General features: G+C 42.5%; 2 protein-coding genes across 2 annotated transcripts; one reads left to right on the top strand and one right to left on the bottom strand.

Moving 5' to 3' along the window:
* The first annotated feature begins 637 nt into the window (after positions 1–637).
* Positions 638–14,333, top strand: orc3 (origin recognition complex, subunit 3). Its single transcript, XM_063184105.1, has 20 exons — positions 638–883; positions 1,012–1,069; positions 1,167–1,264; positions 1,819–1,963; positions 2,444–2,548; positions 3,324–3,490; positions 3,742–3,878; positions 4,717–4,876; positions 5,374–5,487; positions 8,638–8,771; positions 9,627–9,690; positions 9,788–9,904; positions 10,141–10,220; positions 10,473–10,606; positions 10,745–10,833; positions 10,957–11,054; positions 11,477–11,618; positions 11,880–11,996; positions 13,258–13,337; positions 14,073–14,333. Exons 1-20 carry the CDS (start codon positions 860–862, stop codon positions 14,176–14,178), a joined length of 2,169 nt encoding a protein of 722 aa, XP_063040175.1. The 5' UTR covers positions 638–859; the 3' UTR covers positions 14,179–14,333.
* Positions 14,240–17,060, bottom strand: akirin2 (akirin 2). Its single transcript, XM_063184108.1, has 5 exons — positions 16,397–17,060; positions 15,701–15,844; positions 15,443–15,592; positions 15,277–15,348; positions 14,240–15,013 (listed from the first exon to the last, which is right to left on the bottom strand). Exons 1-5 carry the CDS (start codon positions 16,566–16,568, stop codon positions 15,003–15,005), a joined length of 549 nt encoding a protein of 182 aa, XP_063040178.1. The 5' UTR covers positions 16,569–17,060; the 3' UTR covers positions 14,240–15,002.
* Between the last annotated feature and the right edge of the window lie 212 nt (positions 17,061–17,272).

Raw genomic sequence — 17,272 nt, 5'->3', positions numbered from 1 at the left:
CTCCCCGTCTCTCTCCCCATTCGCTTCCTGTCTACCTCTCGTACTGTCCTGTCCATAATAAAGTCTAAAAGACAACAAAAAATCTCTTTTCAAGCAACTTTTTGACATTGAACCTTGAACCAAAGAGCACCCACAAGAATATTTTTTTCATCTTTCTAAAGGGACTGAGCACGCCTCTGACTTACAGACAAAAAATATCTTAACAGCATCTTGTTTCTTTTTTTTTTTTTTTTCATAACCTAGTCTGCTGTATCAGGTACAGTTTTAAATCTTATTAATACTAGTCTGTGGCTGGAATTATGTTGCAGTCTAATTATTATTTTGAACGAAAATTGACTTCCATGGAGGCCTAACCTGTAGCCTTGGGGCCCTGGGCCCTCTTAATCCTGCACTGATTTCTGTATTTCTTGGAAACATCTCAGCATTAAGTGGGTGCGTAGGATACTGGATTCTGGGGTCAGGTGGCATAATTTGCTGCCAGAAATGTTGCTGTGTGTGTAGTAGTAGTAGAAGTTTGAAATTGATCCGCCGCCTGGATATTGTTTAATATCATATCAAGGGAGTCTCTCCTACATGGGATATTTTGTATAATTCATTATGCATATTAATGAGTTAATTCGAAGCCGAGACCCGCCCCCAAGAGGGGATAGGGTGACTTTATAAATAGACAAGAGAACAGACCAATCACGTTAGGCACTGGCGTCTCGATTCTGGTGACGTTTACGCTGTCGCGGGAAACTCACGAGGAAGTATCAGCACCAGTGAGTTGACCAAGAAACCTGTGGGAACTGCATTTATCAATTAATAACTGTTATTTTCTATAAACCAGAGGACCATAACTGCTCAAAACATTGAAGTTATGGCGACATCGTCCGTATCGAAGGTAAGTAGGCCACTTATTTATGTGGCTGAGCGTGAATCAACTGCTGTTGTGCCTTCTTGCCTGTTAAATTGAGATACACATCTGTGATGCATAAACTTGACACGTTATTCTTGTACCTTCGTCACTAGGGCTGTTTTGTTTTCAAGCCAAGTTCTAAAAAGAAGAAGAAAACAGCAACAACTTTTGGTAGGTATAAGAACTGCAACTTTCTGCTCCACCTCCAAAATAGGAGTTGAGCCGTGTTCGAAATGAAAAGCTCCGTGTACCCCTATCCGTTTCACAGACGACCATTTCGCTAAGAGTACTGATGATGGCGAGACTGCCTCAACACGACTGGACATCTGTCAGAAACTTTGGGACATGACAAAATCTGAGACGGGGGTAAGCACAAGTTCCAGAGCCCCCATGCTTGTGTGCATGCTTGTTGATTCTGGAGCCTATTCAAAAAAACATAAACCATCTACTTCTATAATAAGTGTAGACTCTTCGATCAAGACATGGCTATGGGTTACTTTCATTACTAGATTTAGCACTTGCTTGGAGTTAACATACCCTGTTTTTCTGGAAAATTCATATTGGGTGAACTATATTCTAAATACATTCAGACGTCTACTCATAGAAGATGAAACATTTGAGTCCCATTATGTTGACTGCAATGGTCCAGAAACATTAATTGCAGGATGCTGTATTTATACTTTGATTTGAAGTTATTTGTCAAATTGAAATATAGTAGGCTACACAGCAGCAGTATATGTACCCCACCCCACCCTCATTTCAGTTCAGGCAAGAGGAGTTTTCAATGTAGGCCTACAATGTTCAATGCACACACCCCAAAGATTGGAATTGATACTCAACAACTGGGATTGTCTGGCACTGGTAGTTTAACATTCTAACAGCCTTGTTACATTGTCCAACGCCATATCTTGTCTCCACAGATGTTGCAAGACGAGCTCAACAAAAAGATCTTAGACAGCTTGCTGGACTTCATCAAAAAGTGTGCCTCAAACTTCCAGTCACAAGCCAATGACTGGGCATCTCTCATGAGGGCCAGTGAGATTCCTACGGCTGCTTTGGTGCTAGGTAAGAGAGAAGGACTCACTTGGGGGAGGTGGCCTTGCAAGATTGTTGGCAATGCATATACATGGGTTCACAGTGTTTATAAGCACGATGTTGTGAGGAGGGGCAAAACGCTGGCAGCCAACCATGTGAGCTACATTTTTGACCAACAGCGGTTTCCAACAATCAGAGGTTGCGTTGTGCGCAGCTAGTGTCGTGCAGCCAGGAGAGAACAAAAATGTAGAACCCATGTATTCAGGATCCAGTCAGTCTGCACATCACTAACTGCATGCAAATAAACACTCTACCGAAAGTGAAATCCTTTGTTAAATAACACAATTTGCATACAGAAATAAGTCATGTGTGTATTTAACACCATGTGCCTAAAGAAGAATCTTTTGTGAAAAAATGTATACTGTGTACATTCATAAATACACACATCACTACCGGGAGGGGGGGGGGTCACGTGGTTATCTAAAACTATAATTCATCTTCCCTAATTAGGGGTGAACGTACCTGACCATGACATGACGTTCCAGAGTCTCTCCGAGCTCTTGCAGCAGTCTGTGACCCCATTCGTGGTGTCTGTGCAAGCCAAAGAGTGTGCAGGTGTGTATGCCCTTATTATAACTGTGTGTGGCTTTGACAGTCTGTTAATGCGCTCTCTCTCTCTCTGTCTCTTTCCTCCAAGTGCATTCTGAATAGTGAAGAGCATGCTTTTTGTTGAAAATAATGTCATCCAAGACCAGGCTTGCGTGTTTCAAAGTGACTGTTGTAGTGGAGAGGCGGTCTTACATCGTGGCAATACAAAATCAAGAAAGACCTCTCAGGATGGGGTCACTGTAAATGTTTGCACTGTTTTGTGGCAGGCTGTAAAACCATTAATACCCATCTTTTGTAGGGGCATAATTTTTCAGGTTTTCAAGTCAAGTCATGGCAAGTCGACTTTATTGTCAATTTCTTTACATGCACTGGTCATACAAAGAATTGAAATTATGTTTCTTACTTTTCCATGCAGACATAGACATACTTTTACTAAGTGTGACATTCAGTGTTGAATATAGAATATCTTTTTATTTGTCATTGTGACGAGAACAACGAAATTGAGTATTCCTTGTTGAAGCAATAATAAAGAATTTAAAAAAGAAAGAAAAGTATGTATACACTATGCTTTGGTAGCATAATTATATGCTGTAATGACCGCTGGGAACAAACCGTTTTTTAGTCTGTTTGTCCTTGTTTTCATAGACCTGTATCTCTTGCCAAATAGTAGCAGTTCAAAGACCACAAATGGTGTTCCCATTCGTTAAGCACGTTATTCATCAAGAGATTATAAAGTGAAAGGTGATGTTTGAATACTTACCATCCTTGTACCACTCTCCAGCTTTGAAGCACCTGATGCAGAAGGTCCTGGAGAGGCTGATGGGTGTGGATGTCGCGATGGATGATGATGAGGAGGAAGATGGAGGCCAGCGCAGTGCCCCGACCCACCAGAAGAGGGTGCACTGCTCCCTTGGTTCACTCTGCGAGTGGTACAATTCAGTCACAAAGGTAAGCGTGGTTGGAAATGTACAATGTACTACCTTTTCAAATATTGCACTGGAAACGCATGTTGTGCTTATGTTTTGCTGCACACCTAATTGCTCCTTTAAGGGACAATAATGTTGAAGTTGAGGCATGTTGAGGTTAAAAAAACACTTCTATGCTTTTAGAAGCTAAAAGACCCACATAAAACAGTTACAGAAAGTATGTCTGTAGGCATCATGATTTTGTCTTTATTGTGTTCTTTTCCCCCCCCCAAGAAATTGGTGGCATCTCCAGGCAAGAAGCGTAGCTCCACTGCTATGGATATGCCCTCCAAGCCACCCATAGTAGTCATCTTCAAAGACCTGGAAGCCTTCAGCCCTCGAGTACTGCAGGACTTCATTGTCATCTGCAGGTAAGCTTATTAAAGTGAAAGCCCATTGGTAAACTCCAACTCCCATTGTCATTGTGACACAGCACATAAGTGAATGCTTCACACAACGAAATTGCATTTATGCCTGACCAGTGCAAGGGGGCAGCCCTCAATGGCGACCCAAGGGAGCAGTGCGGCGGGACAGTACCATGCTCAGGGTACCTCAGTCATGGAGGAGGATGGGGGAGAGCACTGGTTAATTATTCCCCCCACCAACCTGGCGGGTCGGGAGTCGAACCGGCAACATTTGGGCTACAAGTCTGACGCCCTAACCGCTTACCCATGGCTGCCCTTATTGTGGAACTGAACAAAGATAAAATTGGATAATAAAATGAATAAATAGAAGTAAAGCATTTCCTTCATTTCCTCTCAGGAGAGTTTAGATAGTGTGTTAGACCTGAAGCTGAACCCTATCATTATTCCGTTTTATTTGTTGTTTACCAAACGGTGAGTGGAAGAATATACAATGGTGGAGAAAAGATAGGAAAATGTGTTTAGAAATGATGACTGCCAACTGGACTCACTGAAAACTGAATAAAGTAGAAAGTACTGGAAACGCATTGAAGTATGAATAAAGAAGCTGAACCCTGTGTATTGCCACCTGGGGAGTATTCCAAGAAGCCGGCTCAGTAGTAAACTAGGTTAAGTTAACCTTGAGATTGGGGTAAATCACCCAATAGAAGAGCCTGGAGTCCTCATTTTCTTAACTAAATGACACATGTGGACTATCTATTATCAGATTTACCACTTCCTGTAGCTTCATTTGTCCAGGTTTCGCACTTAACCATGTTCTTGGAATACCCCTCTGTTCTCTCCTCAGTCGCTATGTCCAGAAGCTTCCGTTGATGTTCGTTTTCGGCATCGCCACGTCCCCCAGTACCATCCAGCACATGCTGCCCCACTCCGTCTCCTCCCTCCTCTGCATCGAGCTCTTTCAGTCGCTCTCCTGCACACAACACCTGGCAACGGTCATTGACAAGGTGCCCCCCCATTGTTCTTCATCATTTTTTTTGTTCTCACTTGTTTTTGTTTTGCTAAATGCATGTGGGCTCTGGACAACCATAATGGTCTTTGATTGTGAAGAGAATGAAATCACTGTTTGAGTATTTGGCAAGGTTCATACCCTAGCCTAGCTGATTTGGAGGAAAGTGAATATGCAACTTTGACTATCCTCTCAAAATGTATAATAAAGAACAAATCAGTTGGCTCCTTGCAAATAATAATAATAATCCTTTGTTATATTACATAATGCCTATGTGTTTCAACTTTAAAGACTTTGAGAGCCCAGTCCCCCTGAGGGAAAGTGGGGGAAGGGTGACACTTCTGGTCCGTTTGCCTATAAATAAATAAAAACATAAAGAATTCTTTGGAACATAGTGCTTTGACGTCACTAATGGCAGCCTCTGAAATATTACTGTCCTGAGCTGGGTGTGCTTCATGAATAATAATGTCATAAAACTATTCCTCCTTTTTCCAGCTTGTCCTAAATCCAGACTTTCCCTTCAAACTCACTGGCAAAGTGCTGCAGGTGCTGGTCAGCATCTTCCTCTATCATGACTTCTCAGTTCGCAACTTTATCAAAGGTTTTCAGGTGAGTGTGGCCTGGGGACTCTCAACAACCTAACACACTAGGGGTGTAAATTATTATCAAAATGTATCAATATATCGCGATAGGGCATTCTTATGTATCAAAAGTAATCTAATCGCATTGAAAAATAAGATCTCGATATTGAATCGTATCGTCATGAGGCTGTGATTTACACCCCTACAACACCCTCCCATCTCTTTTAGATTCATTTTTCTTCTTTGACAACTGAGTGTGTGTATGTATGCAGGTGTGTGCCAATGAGTATGTTGGATTTATGTAGTGGTAATCAGTGCATGCTGGTTGACGCCTTCATTTTGGGATGAATAAAGTATCTCTGTTGCTACTACTGTGCTCAGGTATAGTTCAGACATATGTTTCTTGTCACTGAACACATGCTGTGTTCACAGTGCACACACAGCTATACTCTGTGTGTCAGACATGGGGCCTATACCAGAGATTCTTAACCATAGGGCCGCAGTCAACTTTCAGTTTCGCACCATTGGGCCGCTTGGACCGTGGGACCGCTTATCAAATAGACTAGTGTGCGTCTTCCCTCAACCGCAACTAAAATGACTACACCCCGTATTTGTGTTGTTGGGGGGAGATTAATTAAGAACAAGACAGTAACACAGCCTGTGATTGTAACACCCTTTGCAGTGGGCTATTTGGAAAAAGAGAAATTACCAGCCGGTTACGGTTCCCAGCTGATTTGGCGACGTCTTCTGTGTCCTAATAGGCTATCCTCACATTTTAGTAGTTAGAAATAGGTGTTCAACGGTAAGGCTACTCAAAATAACTAGTCTAGTTACTGAATCTTTATCCCTTTTATACTTGTCCACGTGTCCCCAACATGACCGTCACGAATTTTGCGTGATACTGGAAAGTTTTCCGTCCAGCGCTGGAATTTCTGTTGTTCCCGCGCTGCGTTTCCACTAGAAAAGCGTCTTAAATTTACGATCAGCAGATTCATTACAAAGCACAAGTCAAGAGCTGTCACGCAAACTTTGAGCTGTCAGAGAGGCATTCAAATGTGTGAATGACTCTGGCTTGCTATTTCTATCAATATTAGGCCTATAAGCCTATATCATAATATAATTTAGCCTAATATAATGTCATATAATCAGGGCTCTAAATTAACTTTTTCCACCACCAGCCAATTTGGCTAGTAGACATTTTTTCTTACTAGCCAAATGGAAGGTCAACTAGCCATTTTTTTCTCACCAAAATAAACCATGCGTTAATTATGTTGCTTTTAATTATTTTATTAAACTAGGCTATGTCCTCAACACAGATAAACAATATAAATATTATACTCAATATTATTTTTCATTCCATTTCCATATACTGCACAGACAGCCAAACACTAGCCTATTACCTCACACACCATCACCCAAACCTCATACAGTATAGGCCTACAACTCACACAAACACAGCATGCCTTCAACACTAATGTCACACACATACCAGACTTTCAACATACACTATAAACACACACACAACCAAACACTGCAAAACCACAAATCCCCTACACAGCATCACTTCACACACAGTGGGCCAAATACCATGGACAATGCACAGAAGACAGGTGAAGGGGAGAAGAGATGAAGGGAGGAGAAGGAGACGGAGAGGACAGGAGACACCCGCGCGCGCACACACACACACACACACACCTACACAGTGCGTGAATGATGTCTGCATTGTATGTTTATGCTGCTGCTGCGTGACACCTTCAAGTTCCTCCAGGTCAAATTAATATTAGCTTTACTTACGATGCGCTTGGAATGACAATTATCGTTATGCTATGTCAATATCCAATAACACCACGGACACCATGCTTACTTTGTTACTTTCTTCGCTAGTTTTTGTTATCATTTTTCACTTACTCGTATATCCATGTCAAACTCGTGCAGGGTCTATGGCGTGGGCGTTATTAGGAAACGACAACTCCATCGTTTGTAGTTGCGAGGACCTCGCAAATATCAGACGGCTTCTGACGGCAACGACACTGTTTTGACAATCAGCTGTCCTGTCCCTCCACTCCTCACGCCGTTTTCGCTCCACCAATTCTCTTTTTCACCGTCACAACAGTTACTTTGCATTCATCGTCACATAACCGTGCTTTAACCACTGCCACATTATTTTTCATCTGACCAAAACCTACAAAACCAAAGTAATCCGCGCTAGTCCGCTCATTGAACATATTTTATCAACACTAGTTCCAGCGCGCGGGTATCAAACACGCAGCCAATGGATGTGAGGCTGCCTTATTGTGATTAACGGTCAGCCAATGGGTGTGGGCTACATCATGACGGTAGGACTACTGTTCATGGGTAATGTAGGCGACGTTTTAACGTTCATCAGACGGCAGCTACAGATCTGTGCGGGCAGCTGTCTAACGTTCAGTCGGGCGCGCGCTACCGGCCAATTTGGCTAGTGGATGATATCTTCTACCAGCCAAAATGATTTTTCACCCGCATTTGGCGTGTTGGCGTGCGTTAATTTAGAGCCCTGTACATGGGTAATATGGGCCCCGGGACACTGTGCACTGGAAAAAATGGGCCTCGACGTCAAAAAGGTTAAGAATCCCTGGCCTATACTACAGTAAGAAGCTGGTTCAGGAGTAAACCAGGTTAAGTTAATTAGATGATTTACTGTACCTCTTAAAGTGGGACTATTCAGGATTAAATTAATCACTATCCCGAGTCAGCTGGTGCTTATTTGAGTCAATAGTAAGTGAACGATGACTCTTGCAACCACTTTCCCGATCCGCTGTCGGAGAACCCCGAATGTAACTTTTGACAGAGCAACCCGGTCGAGTGTCGTGGGAAACGCTTCTCATACAAAAAAACCCCAAAAACACTTTACATACGGCCAGATACATATATTCATATTTTTTCTATCAACTGCTGGAATTCTTTGATGAAAACATCTCACAGTGAGCTTACTTTAGCAGCATTTTTCATGACAGTGCAGATTTTGAGACCGGCATGCCACGGGCACCACACAAACTACATAATCCTACATTGTGCCCCTTTAACTTCACCTGGTTTACTCCTGAATCAGCTTCTTGGTGTAGTCCCATGGTTGTTTGTCAGTTGCAATCATGTGTAACAACATGCGTGATGTGATGAGCTTGTACTGTGTTCTGCTCAGCTGGCCCTGGTGGAGCACTTCCATTCGCAGCCCCTCAGCGTGTTCTGCTGCTCCAAGAGAGAGGCACTGGCCCGTGCCCAGACGCTCAGCCATGAGGACGTGGAGAAGGTCCGACAGCTGCCTTCATTTATGAGGTGCGTATACACACTTGAAAACATTCAACCCTTCAGTGGCAACTTCTATCTAGACTATTTCCGGCCCAAAAATATGTCTGCTAAATGTTTGTGTACAGTTGATGTGTAACTAGGAGTAAGATGCATTCATGCTGCTCAGAATTACATACCAATGTTATAGGGTGTGTTCTATGTTCTTGAGTTAAAGCACTCACTTTTTATTGGAAAGGAAGAAATATCTTAGTAAAATTGTAGATATTCCTCTGTTCCCTTTTAACCAGAATAACTAATATTGAGTAGAGTAGAGTAGAGTAACTTTATTGATTCAGGTATCCAGTAGCTTACATAAATACACAAATGCCCACCTGGACATTTCAAGACACAAATGACACAGGAATAGTCAGGGAGGGGGAAATAAAATAGTAGATACTAAATGTAAAAAAGGTAAATGTGCAAAAAGACATTCTGTGAGTTGGGATAGACCAATGCAGCAAAATACTCTGTCAGTTAAGGTACACAATCTTAACATGACCTGGAACAAGTGTTGATGGATACATCTATGATATAGTATAGTATGTAGAAATAGGCAGTGTACAGAGTATGATGGGGTTGAAAAGTCTCACAATGTCACAGTAAAGTACAGGTAAGTGTATTAGACACACACACACACACACACACACACACACACACACACACACACACACACACACACACACACACACACACACACACACACACACACACAAAGATGTTCCCCAGTAACTGGGCCAGCTCCGACAGATCACAGTCTTTGTAAGTATGCAGTATAGCAGTATAGCATAATATTGAGTAACCATGATATCCCCATGATAATCGAGGCCCATTTTGCTTTTGCAGGTATGTGGAATCTCAGGAGCCACAGAAACAAGTGGAGCTGCTGACCAATGACCAGTGTGTGAAGGTAACAGCCAAGTAGCATTCTATGTTAACCGAACAGTGATGTCTTGCTGCTCAAATAGCTGAGAATGTTAACCAACCTGCCTTTGGAAACATTTCAGGAAGTGTGTCAGAGTTTGCTGAAAGGCCTCAGGAAGTATCACAAGAACTACTACCCCATCCTCAGATGCCTGCACACCCTCACATCCTCTCTGCCCAAGTACCCTCTGGGAAAACAGGTGCAGTTTAAATTCAAAATGTTTTCGGGGAGCATGAAATAATTTTTCAAATAGATTATAATATTCTAATGATTATGGGGCAGCTGTGGCCTAATGGGTAGGGAATTTGTCCTGGAACCAAAAGTTTGCAAGTCCCGATATGATATCCTAATACCTAAAATAACCAACTGGTTTTCAATTAAAGTGTCAATTAAGTGTAATGTATTACTAATGAGGTTTCCACTTTCCCATATCAGATCAGAGAGCTGCACATATCTTGTTTGGAGAGGAATGTTTGGGAAACTGAAGAGTACGACAATGCAATGCAGCTTCTCAAGTGAGTCAGCGTGCTAACACTCCAGTGTTTACAGACACTGGCTGTTTCTCAATGTCAAGTGTATGAGCCTTGGAAGTGTGTCAGCCTAATTAGTCACGCCCAGTGATTGGATACTCCGCAGAGTTCACCAAAGACTATCCAATCACTGGGCGAAAGCTGATACACTGGGAAGGGTGCACACTAGACTTTGAGAAATAGCCACTATGCCTGTTTTAGATTTTCTGAAGATAACACATTTTTGTCTCTTCTCAGAATGCTGGCCAAAGATGAGCTTGTGGCCGTCTTACAGAAGTGTGTGGTGATTCTGAGTTCCAGCCAGTCAAAGAAAATGAAGGCAGCCCATGAGCAGCTGCAGAACTACTTGGCGAAGTTTGATCAGCTTGACAGTATGTGTTCATATGTGCAGGCAGTTTTTTTACCCATTTTCCTCGACATACTTGCAATCAACCCATTTGTGAGGTGTGATGCATATCATGAACCATCAAAACACTTAATTTTTTGTTTGTTTGATTTTTTTTTATTAGGTCTCTCAGCAGAGGAGCTCATGCAAGATGCTGCTGCATCTCCAGAAAAAGACCTTCAAAAGAAGACGGATCTTTACCAGCTTCAAAAGGTACAGCACAATTTATGGTAGAAATAACACCGCATTCAAATAGAATCCAAACAGACACTCAGAGCAGTGTGATTTGAAGGACCGATGTTTTTCTAACACGACTCTCAAAACATCTTTTATCAGACTCTACTAGAAATGAAGGAAACGAGGAGAACCAAAAAGAAGACTCCTTTTGAGGTGCTCCGGAATCAAATTCTTGAATTTGTGGACAGTCTTGTAAAGTAAGGAGCTCCTTCATCTACAATACAGTATTTGCACACCAGTTAATAATTACAACAACAAAAACATCTGTTTCGGTGGTGGTCAGAGTGCAATAGATTTTATTGTATCTTTTTCTAAAGTAGTGATAGGTCACCGATCGTCTGTTTAGAAGGTGCAGGATTCAGATGAAATTTCTGTATAAAAAGGAGACAAGTAGGTAGCAGGCTTCACTCAGGTTTCTTGATAACTTTTAAGGGTGCTGTCCCAAATGAATACTTAGAATCAAAGAAAAGGGGGGCGCACATTGCATCAATTTTTTCTTTATTTTTCTGTATAAAAAGGAGACAATCCGCACTCTTCAGGTCTTTTATTTGCACAAAGAAAGAGCTGAAGTGTGCGTATTGTCTCCTTTTTATACAGAAATTGTATTTTTTCCCCCCAGATTATACCTGGTTCCTCCTGAGACACAGCCACTGAGTGAGGTTTGCTACTACGGTGCCTCTGGAGTCCTAAGGAGACACCTGAACGCCACCCCTCGCACCTCCATTCAAACTGCCCTCAGCAATCCCTACTGCTACCTACAGGTAAAGTGTAATTGACAAGACTCATTTGAGGCGCATCTCAAAAGCATATTTGCTCGCCAGTGAGATGGAATGGAAAAACTGCATATACTCCTATTTCTGAACTTTTGGACGGGTCACAGGTCCAATTGCATCACATGAACACCACGCTGTGCGTAGCAAAATCGCTTGTCATTGAAAATGTACAGGGCAGCGCAATGTGATGGTCCAGTTGATTTGTTGTGGATCAGTACCCTAAGAAGTCTCTACACTGTTGGTTTACAGAATGAGGATCTGAAGACAGATGGCAGTGCTGTCTCTAACGCAGCTCCAGACATCTGCATTGTGTACAAACTCCATCTTGAGTGTGGAAGGCTAATCAACCTCTTTGACTGGTTGGAGGTAGGTTTGATGCATTCATGTCAACATCATTGACTTACTGAAAACATTTATTTTATTTAACCCTTCTTTAATCAGGAAGTGGTCCCGTTGTGTTACAATGTGTGCGTTCCAATATGCGACCTTGCGTCCTCCACTTGTGCTTGTGGCCTCGTACCAGGAAGTAATAAGTCATGATGACATCAGTCAACAGCATTATGGCCGTGTCTCAAATGCCGCACTTGTGCACTTCGGGCACTGTTTTTCAGTGCCTAGGGCGCTCATGCTGAAAATTTCAATTGAGCCAGTGCCGGGATGATCCCCTAACAATGGCGGGAAAATGCAGTGCTTGAATGATGGACACTGCACGCACTAAACGGCGGCCATGTTGACAATGACACGGAGGTAATGTGGCATTCAGTTCAGTAGAAGAGTTTGGCCAAGAGTCTCCTACTTCTGTGAGTAATGTTGATGGGACACCAACCTTTTCATGCCAACCAAAGTATTGTATGTGTGATTGTTGTCCTTTGGGGTGAAGGACATGGAAATGGAAGCACCAGACGCTGTGCATTGTAAACAGTAGCCAACTCATATGTTGGCGAGCTAATGCCATGCTCAGCCGTCACTTCCAGCAAGGGCACAGTGTATAGCGCTCAACATTTTCCACGACACTATGCACTAAAGACCTCAGTGCACTGTGTGCACTGACTGTCAGTGCACTGATAAAAGTGTGTCATTTGAGACAGCCTGAATTTCAATATCTCGCAAAAGCTCAATCATTTCTCCAGAGTTGGGGCATCAGCAAAATGTGAGGCCACAAGCACAAGTGGAGGACGCAAGGTTGCATATTGGAATGCACTCAATGACTCTGCCAGGGATTCCTGGCCAAGACAGGTGGGGGGTCAGCTGGTCCCACAACTTATTCCTGCTGCTCCATGTTCCCATATTTTTAACAAATTATTCAAATATAGGCCCTATGTTCCACAACTCCATGTTCCCTTATTTCTGAATATACTAAGAGAACATGCCTTTCTCCTCGCCATGGAACATGGGGCCTAAATTTTGAATTAATTTATAGAAATGGGTAAACATGGAGTAGCAGGTATATGCTGTGGGACCAATGGGCCTAAAAAATAATGTTAAGTCTTAGTGTTGTGGGAACATCGACACGCTTCCACAGGCGGCTAACAACATACTGCTAAAAACATTGACACATTTGAAGTAACCACATAATTTCTTGACAAGGCACCAGATTACTTATTGGAGGTTTTTTTCCCCCCTTTAGGCATACTCCACAGTTGTCAGTGCGGGCGAGGGCAAGGATCCTGAGTCCAGCGATTATGGCAAGGTGGATGAACTAAAGCAGTATCCTTTCAGAAGTTACTCAACGTTCCAGTTTCAGATTCCAGATTCTGCACCAACACTGGCTTTAACTGTATCTATGCAGCTTTGGATAATTAGTGTATGTATCCTGTTAAATACCAGACACTCAAGTTAACTCATACAAAGGAAATCCCCCTCTTCTGTGTGACGACCCCGAATGCCATGGGATGCTGAAGTCTCCGAACAGTTCATAGGCCTTAGAATTCAAACATTTTGATTTGAATGTAATAACGGACAGACCAAACCTTTTTCTGATCCACCTCGCCTTTCCCCCTAGATCACTCATTCTGTACCTCAGAATTAATGCTAACCAATGGTGTGATTGACAACTTCAATTGTCAAGCCATTTGTGAGTTCTGTGCGTACAAAAATGGGCAATTACCTGGACTACACAAGAAGTTGTGTGCTGGCTGGCTGCTTGCTTTGATTCATGTCAAACATGTGAGGCACACATTGTAGTCTATTACCTAGTCTCGCAAAAAAAAACAAAAAAAACTTGCCTGCCGAAGACGAGTGGTTTTCCAACACCTCTCGAAATCTTTTGAATTCACTACCATCACATGTGAAACCCAGAGTACATGTCAAATGGAATTAGGATTTAGCTTAACTCACTCCATTCACTTCTATTCAAAATGTTGCATACTTGTTCAACCAATTTCAGATCTGACTATTGCAATGCCCTCCACCTTTCTCAGTCTTCCTTAACCTTGATTTCAGCGCTCGATTTATCCAAGCTGTGTCAGAGCTGGAGTTCCTGGGATTCGTCAAGTCCACAAAGCAAAAGGCAGATCATGTAGCACGACTCACTTGGGGAGGGTGCTGATTTTTCACACGAGTGGAAAAAGCCTAGATTCTAAAATAATGACAAGCGCTGTATAAACATCTGTATTAAAAAGTTTTATTGTTTACATGTCATCTATGTAAGCAGGAAAAATGAACAGGATAAAGATCAAATAAATATGAGATGGTATTGTTTGATTCAATGTTTTCTTGCAGTTGCTTGTTACAGTACAATGTATTTAAGGCTCACACTACCCATAACAGCAAGTTTCAATCTTCACTGCCGTAACATTAGAAGTGAGACTTCTTCCCCGAATTTATAGCGCAACCACGGCTTGAACCAGAAATGGCCATCACAATACTTCGGTCTGCATGTTTACAAACTAGGCATTGCCCTTTGAAGGGAACAAGGGGAGGGAGGGGAGTGTGGTATTGACCTAGGATACCTTTTTCTGATCATATCAACCTGCATTCATTAAAATGGCTGATCAGTAAAATGTTACATGGCATTCTGAATAACTTCGATATACAAGTAACAAAAATAATATAAAACACAAAAGGATGTGGAATGCCAAGACTAAAATATCTGAGAAAAAGGCTTTACAGCAAGTGATAGGTAGGCCACTGGTAGAAAAAAAAAATCAGGAAGGGTCCAAAACATAGCCGTACACCAAGAGGCACCTAAAATGCTTACGGAGAGGGCGTAAAACCACTGACTTTAGCTTTTAAGTAGCCTTTGCCAACATGTGAAATATGGCACTTTATTTTCAATCAAACACAGTCTCTGGCATCGATGCCGTCAGAGGATAATTTCCAATCAGTCACAGCAGTACATCAGCTTGTGTCCTAGTGGTGGATGGGTCTGTCTCAGGAAACATCTACAGAAAAAATAGAATATTTAAATTACGACCTTGTATTGCAATGCATTTGGGTTTGTCTGTCTAAAGCCAGGCGTACCCCTACTACTAGTACTACTCGTACTCCTACTACTCCTTGACCTGTGTTACATGTGTTTTGAAATGTTCATGTCCACGTGGGCATTATGTGTATTTATGTTCAAGTTACTTGACATCTTAATTCCCCCTGGAGAGCAATGAAGCTACTCTACTATTCTTAAGAAAATGGTACTTAAGGTACTTACAACTTGCAGGTTGCTCCTCAAAGCGTCGCATTAACTGGTCGTGCGTGAACTTCACGAAGGTATCATATTGTTCTGTGTAAGACGATAAGAATAATAGCGTATGTCAGCAATGCAGTGGAATATTTTGATGGGGGAAATTCTGTCTTCTAATGGAGAATCACTCTACCTGCGAGTTTGGAAGTCATCATCTCCTCGTATTCTTCACGGACCTTCTCCTCTCGTTCCTTGATAAGACGCTCACAGATCATGCCCACCTGCCTGAGCGTGAACAGCGGCTGCTCTTTCCTTGTGGGAGAGACCGAACCTGAAGACGCCCCTATGGAAGTAGGCGGAAAAGGGTGTTTTGACTTAAATGTGCAACTCATATGAACTGCGTGGTTTATTGGTTAAACATCTAAATGTCTCTGGTGGAAGGTTAGCTCACCTTGAAGACCGCAGCCACCTAAAAAGGACAGGCCGGGTTGTGACTCGGGCGAAGAGCCCTCACCAGACGGCTGGAAAGTACCGTCGAAATGCTTCCTCTTTTGCATTCTCTTGTACTCCTGCTTGATGTTATGGAGAATTTGCTCTGTGGGCAGAAATCAAAATGGTTACTCGAGATGTCAATATCCGTCGGACAACGACGGTGATGGAAAATGTGTCATGCGAGCATTCACTGTCCTTTTAAACGCCACTTCAAAATCTACACAACACTGAACGAGTCATGACAATGGATTGAAATTCAAATGATAGTAAAACCACCAGACCATAGTTCGTGCCGGACAAATCAGTCCATTTCGACATGGGCCTTGTTTAACTATTCAAAGAACAGACGTTTAAGGGCCTGTTGTTAACTAACCCGCGTGGCTTACCTAAAACGGCTGCAGGTTAACGCACCGTGCATCAGCTGAGGTTAGTTAAGGCCCGGTATCTAACACTGAAGACGAATTTGCTTCGCCATGACAACGTAGTTGTGGATTAGTTAGTTGTCAATAACTTGACGTATTTCCACCATTTTATCAACCTACATGCCAGCCCGATGACTTGCGAGTGTTAGCCAGCTGCAACTATTTTGATTCATTTAACAGGAGGAGCCGTAGCATTACCAAGCTATGCTAGCTTGGTTATCTGGGATACCAACCTGTTGTGAGTTTCGAGGAGACCTCTCCGAATGGGGAAGGCTCATTTCGCAAGTATTTCCTTGGTGATGATGTCGATGGCGATACAGGAATACACCTTCTCCTTTTGGGTGAAGTGGGATTCATCAAAGGATCAAAATCCATTGTCCTTTTCAGAGTAGCTCCACACGCCATGGTTAGCTGACTAGCACAGGCCCAAGAGCACTAAAGAGCAAAACGCCTTGCGTAGTCGTGTCTTGCCCAATAAAATGACCTTACCATATGATTGAGTCCATCCAGTTAAAAACTACTAACCTCAACACGTCTTCTAATATTAGTTTCAATTGGCCTGCAACTTACGACCCGACGAAACAACTAACGCGTTTGACTGCCAACTTCACACTATAACCAGCCTCGTTAGCTTACCGTTAACTACGATAATGCTACTCGCTAGCCAATGTTAGCCAAAGAAAACTCCTCTTAATCCCAAGAAAATAAGATAGACGGGTCAAGGTATTTCCACCCACATTGACTCCTACTTTTGTTCCCTACTCAAACTCCGTATGATTGATCTTTTAGTCGACCTGACTGTCGATGACGATAAACCAACGAGGATTTTCAGAGAACAATTTTTGTTTTGGACGTCAACATAGCTCCACCGTTTCCTGCGTTGTGGTGACGTAAAATTTGAACTGATGGGCATGCGCAGTCAACTATCTGGTAGATGTAGTCCAGTCGGTCCTCTCCTGACTCCAGCAGCTCTCCAAATAACTTGTTTCAGTAACTTTCTGAGGGTAATATATATTATGAATATCAAATGAAAATAAGGGCTGTTGTCTGTGTGCTTGTAACAAAAACAAAATCTCAACATCAGCACGACGTTTTGACTTTCCTTGTGA

The sequence above is a fragment of the Engraulis encrasicolus genome, chromosome 19 (assembly GCF_034702125.1).
Source record: "Engraulis encrasicolus isolate BLACKSEA-1 chromosome 19, IST_EnEncr_1.0, whole genome shotgun sequence".
NCBI lineage: Eukaryota > Metazoa > Chordata > Actinopteri > Clupeiformes > Engraulidae > Engraulis > Engraulis encrasicolus.
This window is presented reverse-complemented; position numbering and strand designations above follow the sequence as displayed.

What these genes read in the sequence shown, in the direction of transcription:
- akirin2 (XM_063184108.1), bottom strand. Translation starts at nt 16,568, where the DNA reads ATGGCGTGTGGAGCTACTCTGAAAAGGACAATGGATTTTGATCCTTTG. An exon ending in AGGTGGCTGCGGTCTTCAAG is followed by an intron (nt 15,593 to 15,700) that starts GTGAGCTAACCT and finishes CTACTTCCATAG; the next exon opens with GGGCGTCTTCAGGTTCGGTC. An exon ending in GATGACTTCCAAACTCGCAG is followed by an intron (nt 15,349 to 15,442) that starts GTAGAGTGATTC and finishes CGTCTTACACAG; the next exon opens with AACAATATGATACCTTCGTG.
- orc3 (XM_063184105.1), top strand. Translation starts at nt 860, where the DNA reads ATGGCGACATCGTCCGTATCGAAG. An exon ending in CCAATGACCAGTGTGTGAAG is followed by an intron (nt 9,691 to 9,787) that starts GTAACAGCCAAG and finishes GAAACATTTCAG; the next exon opens with GAAGTGTGTCAGAGTTTGCT. An exon ending in ACCTCTTTGACTGGTTGGAG is followed by an intron (nt 11,997 to 13,257) that starts GTAGGTTTGATG and finishes TCCCCCCTTTAG; the next exon opens with GCATACTCCACAGTTGTCAG.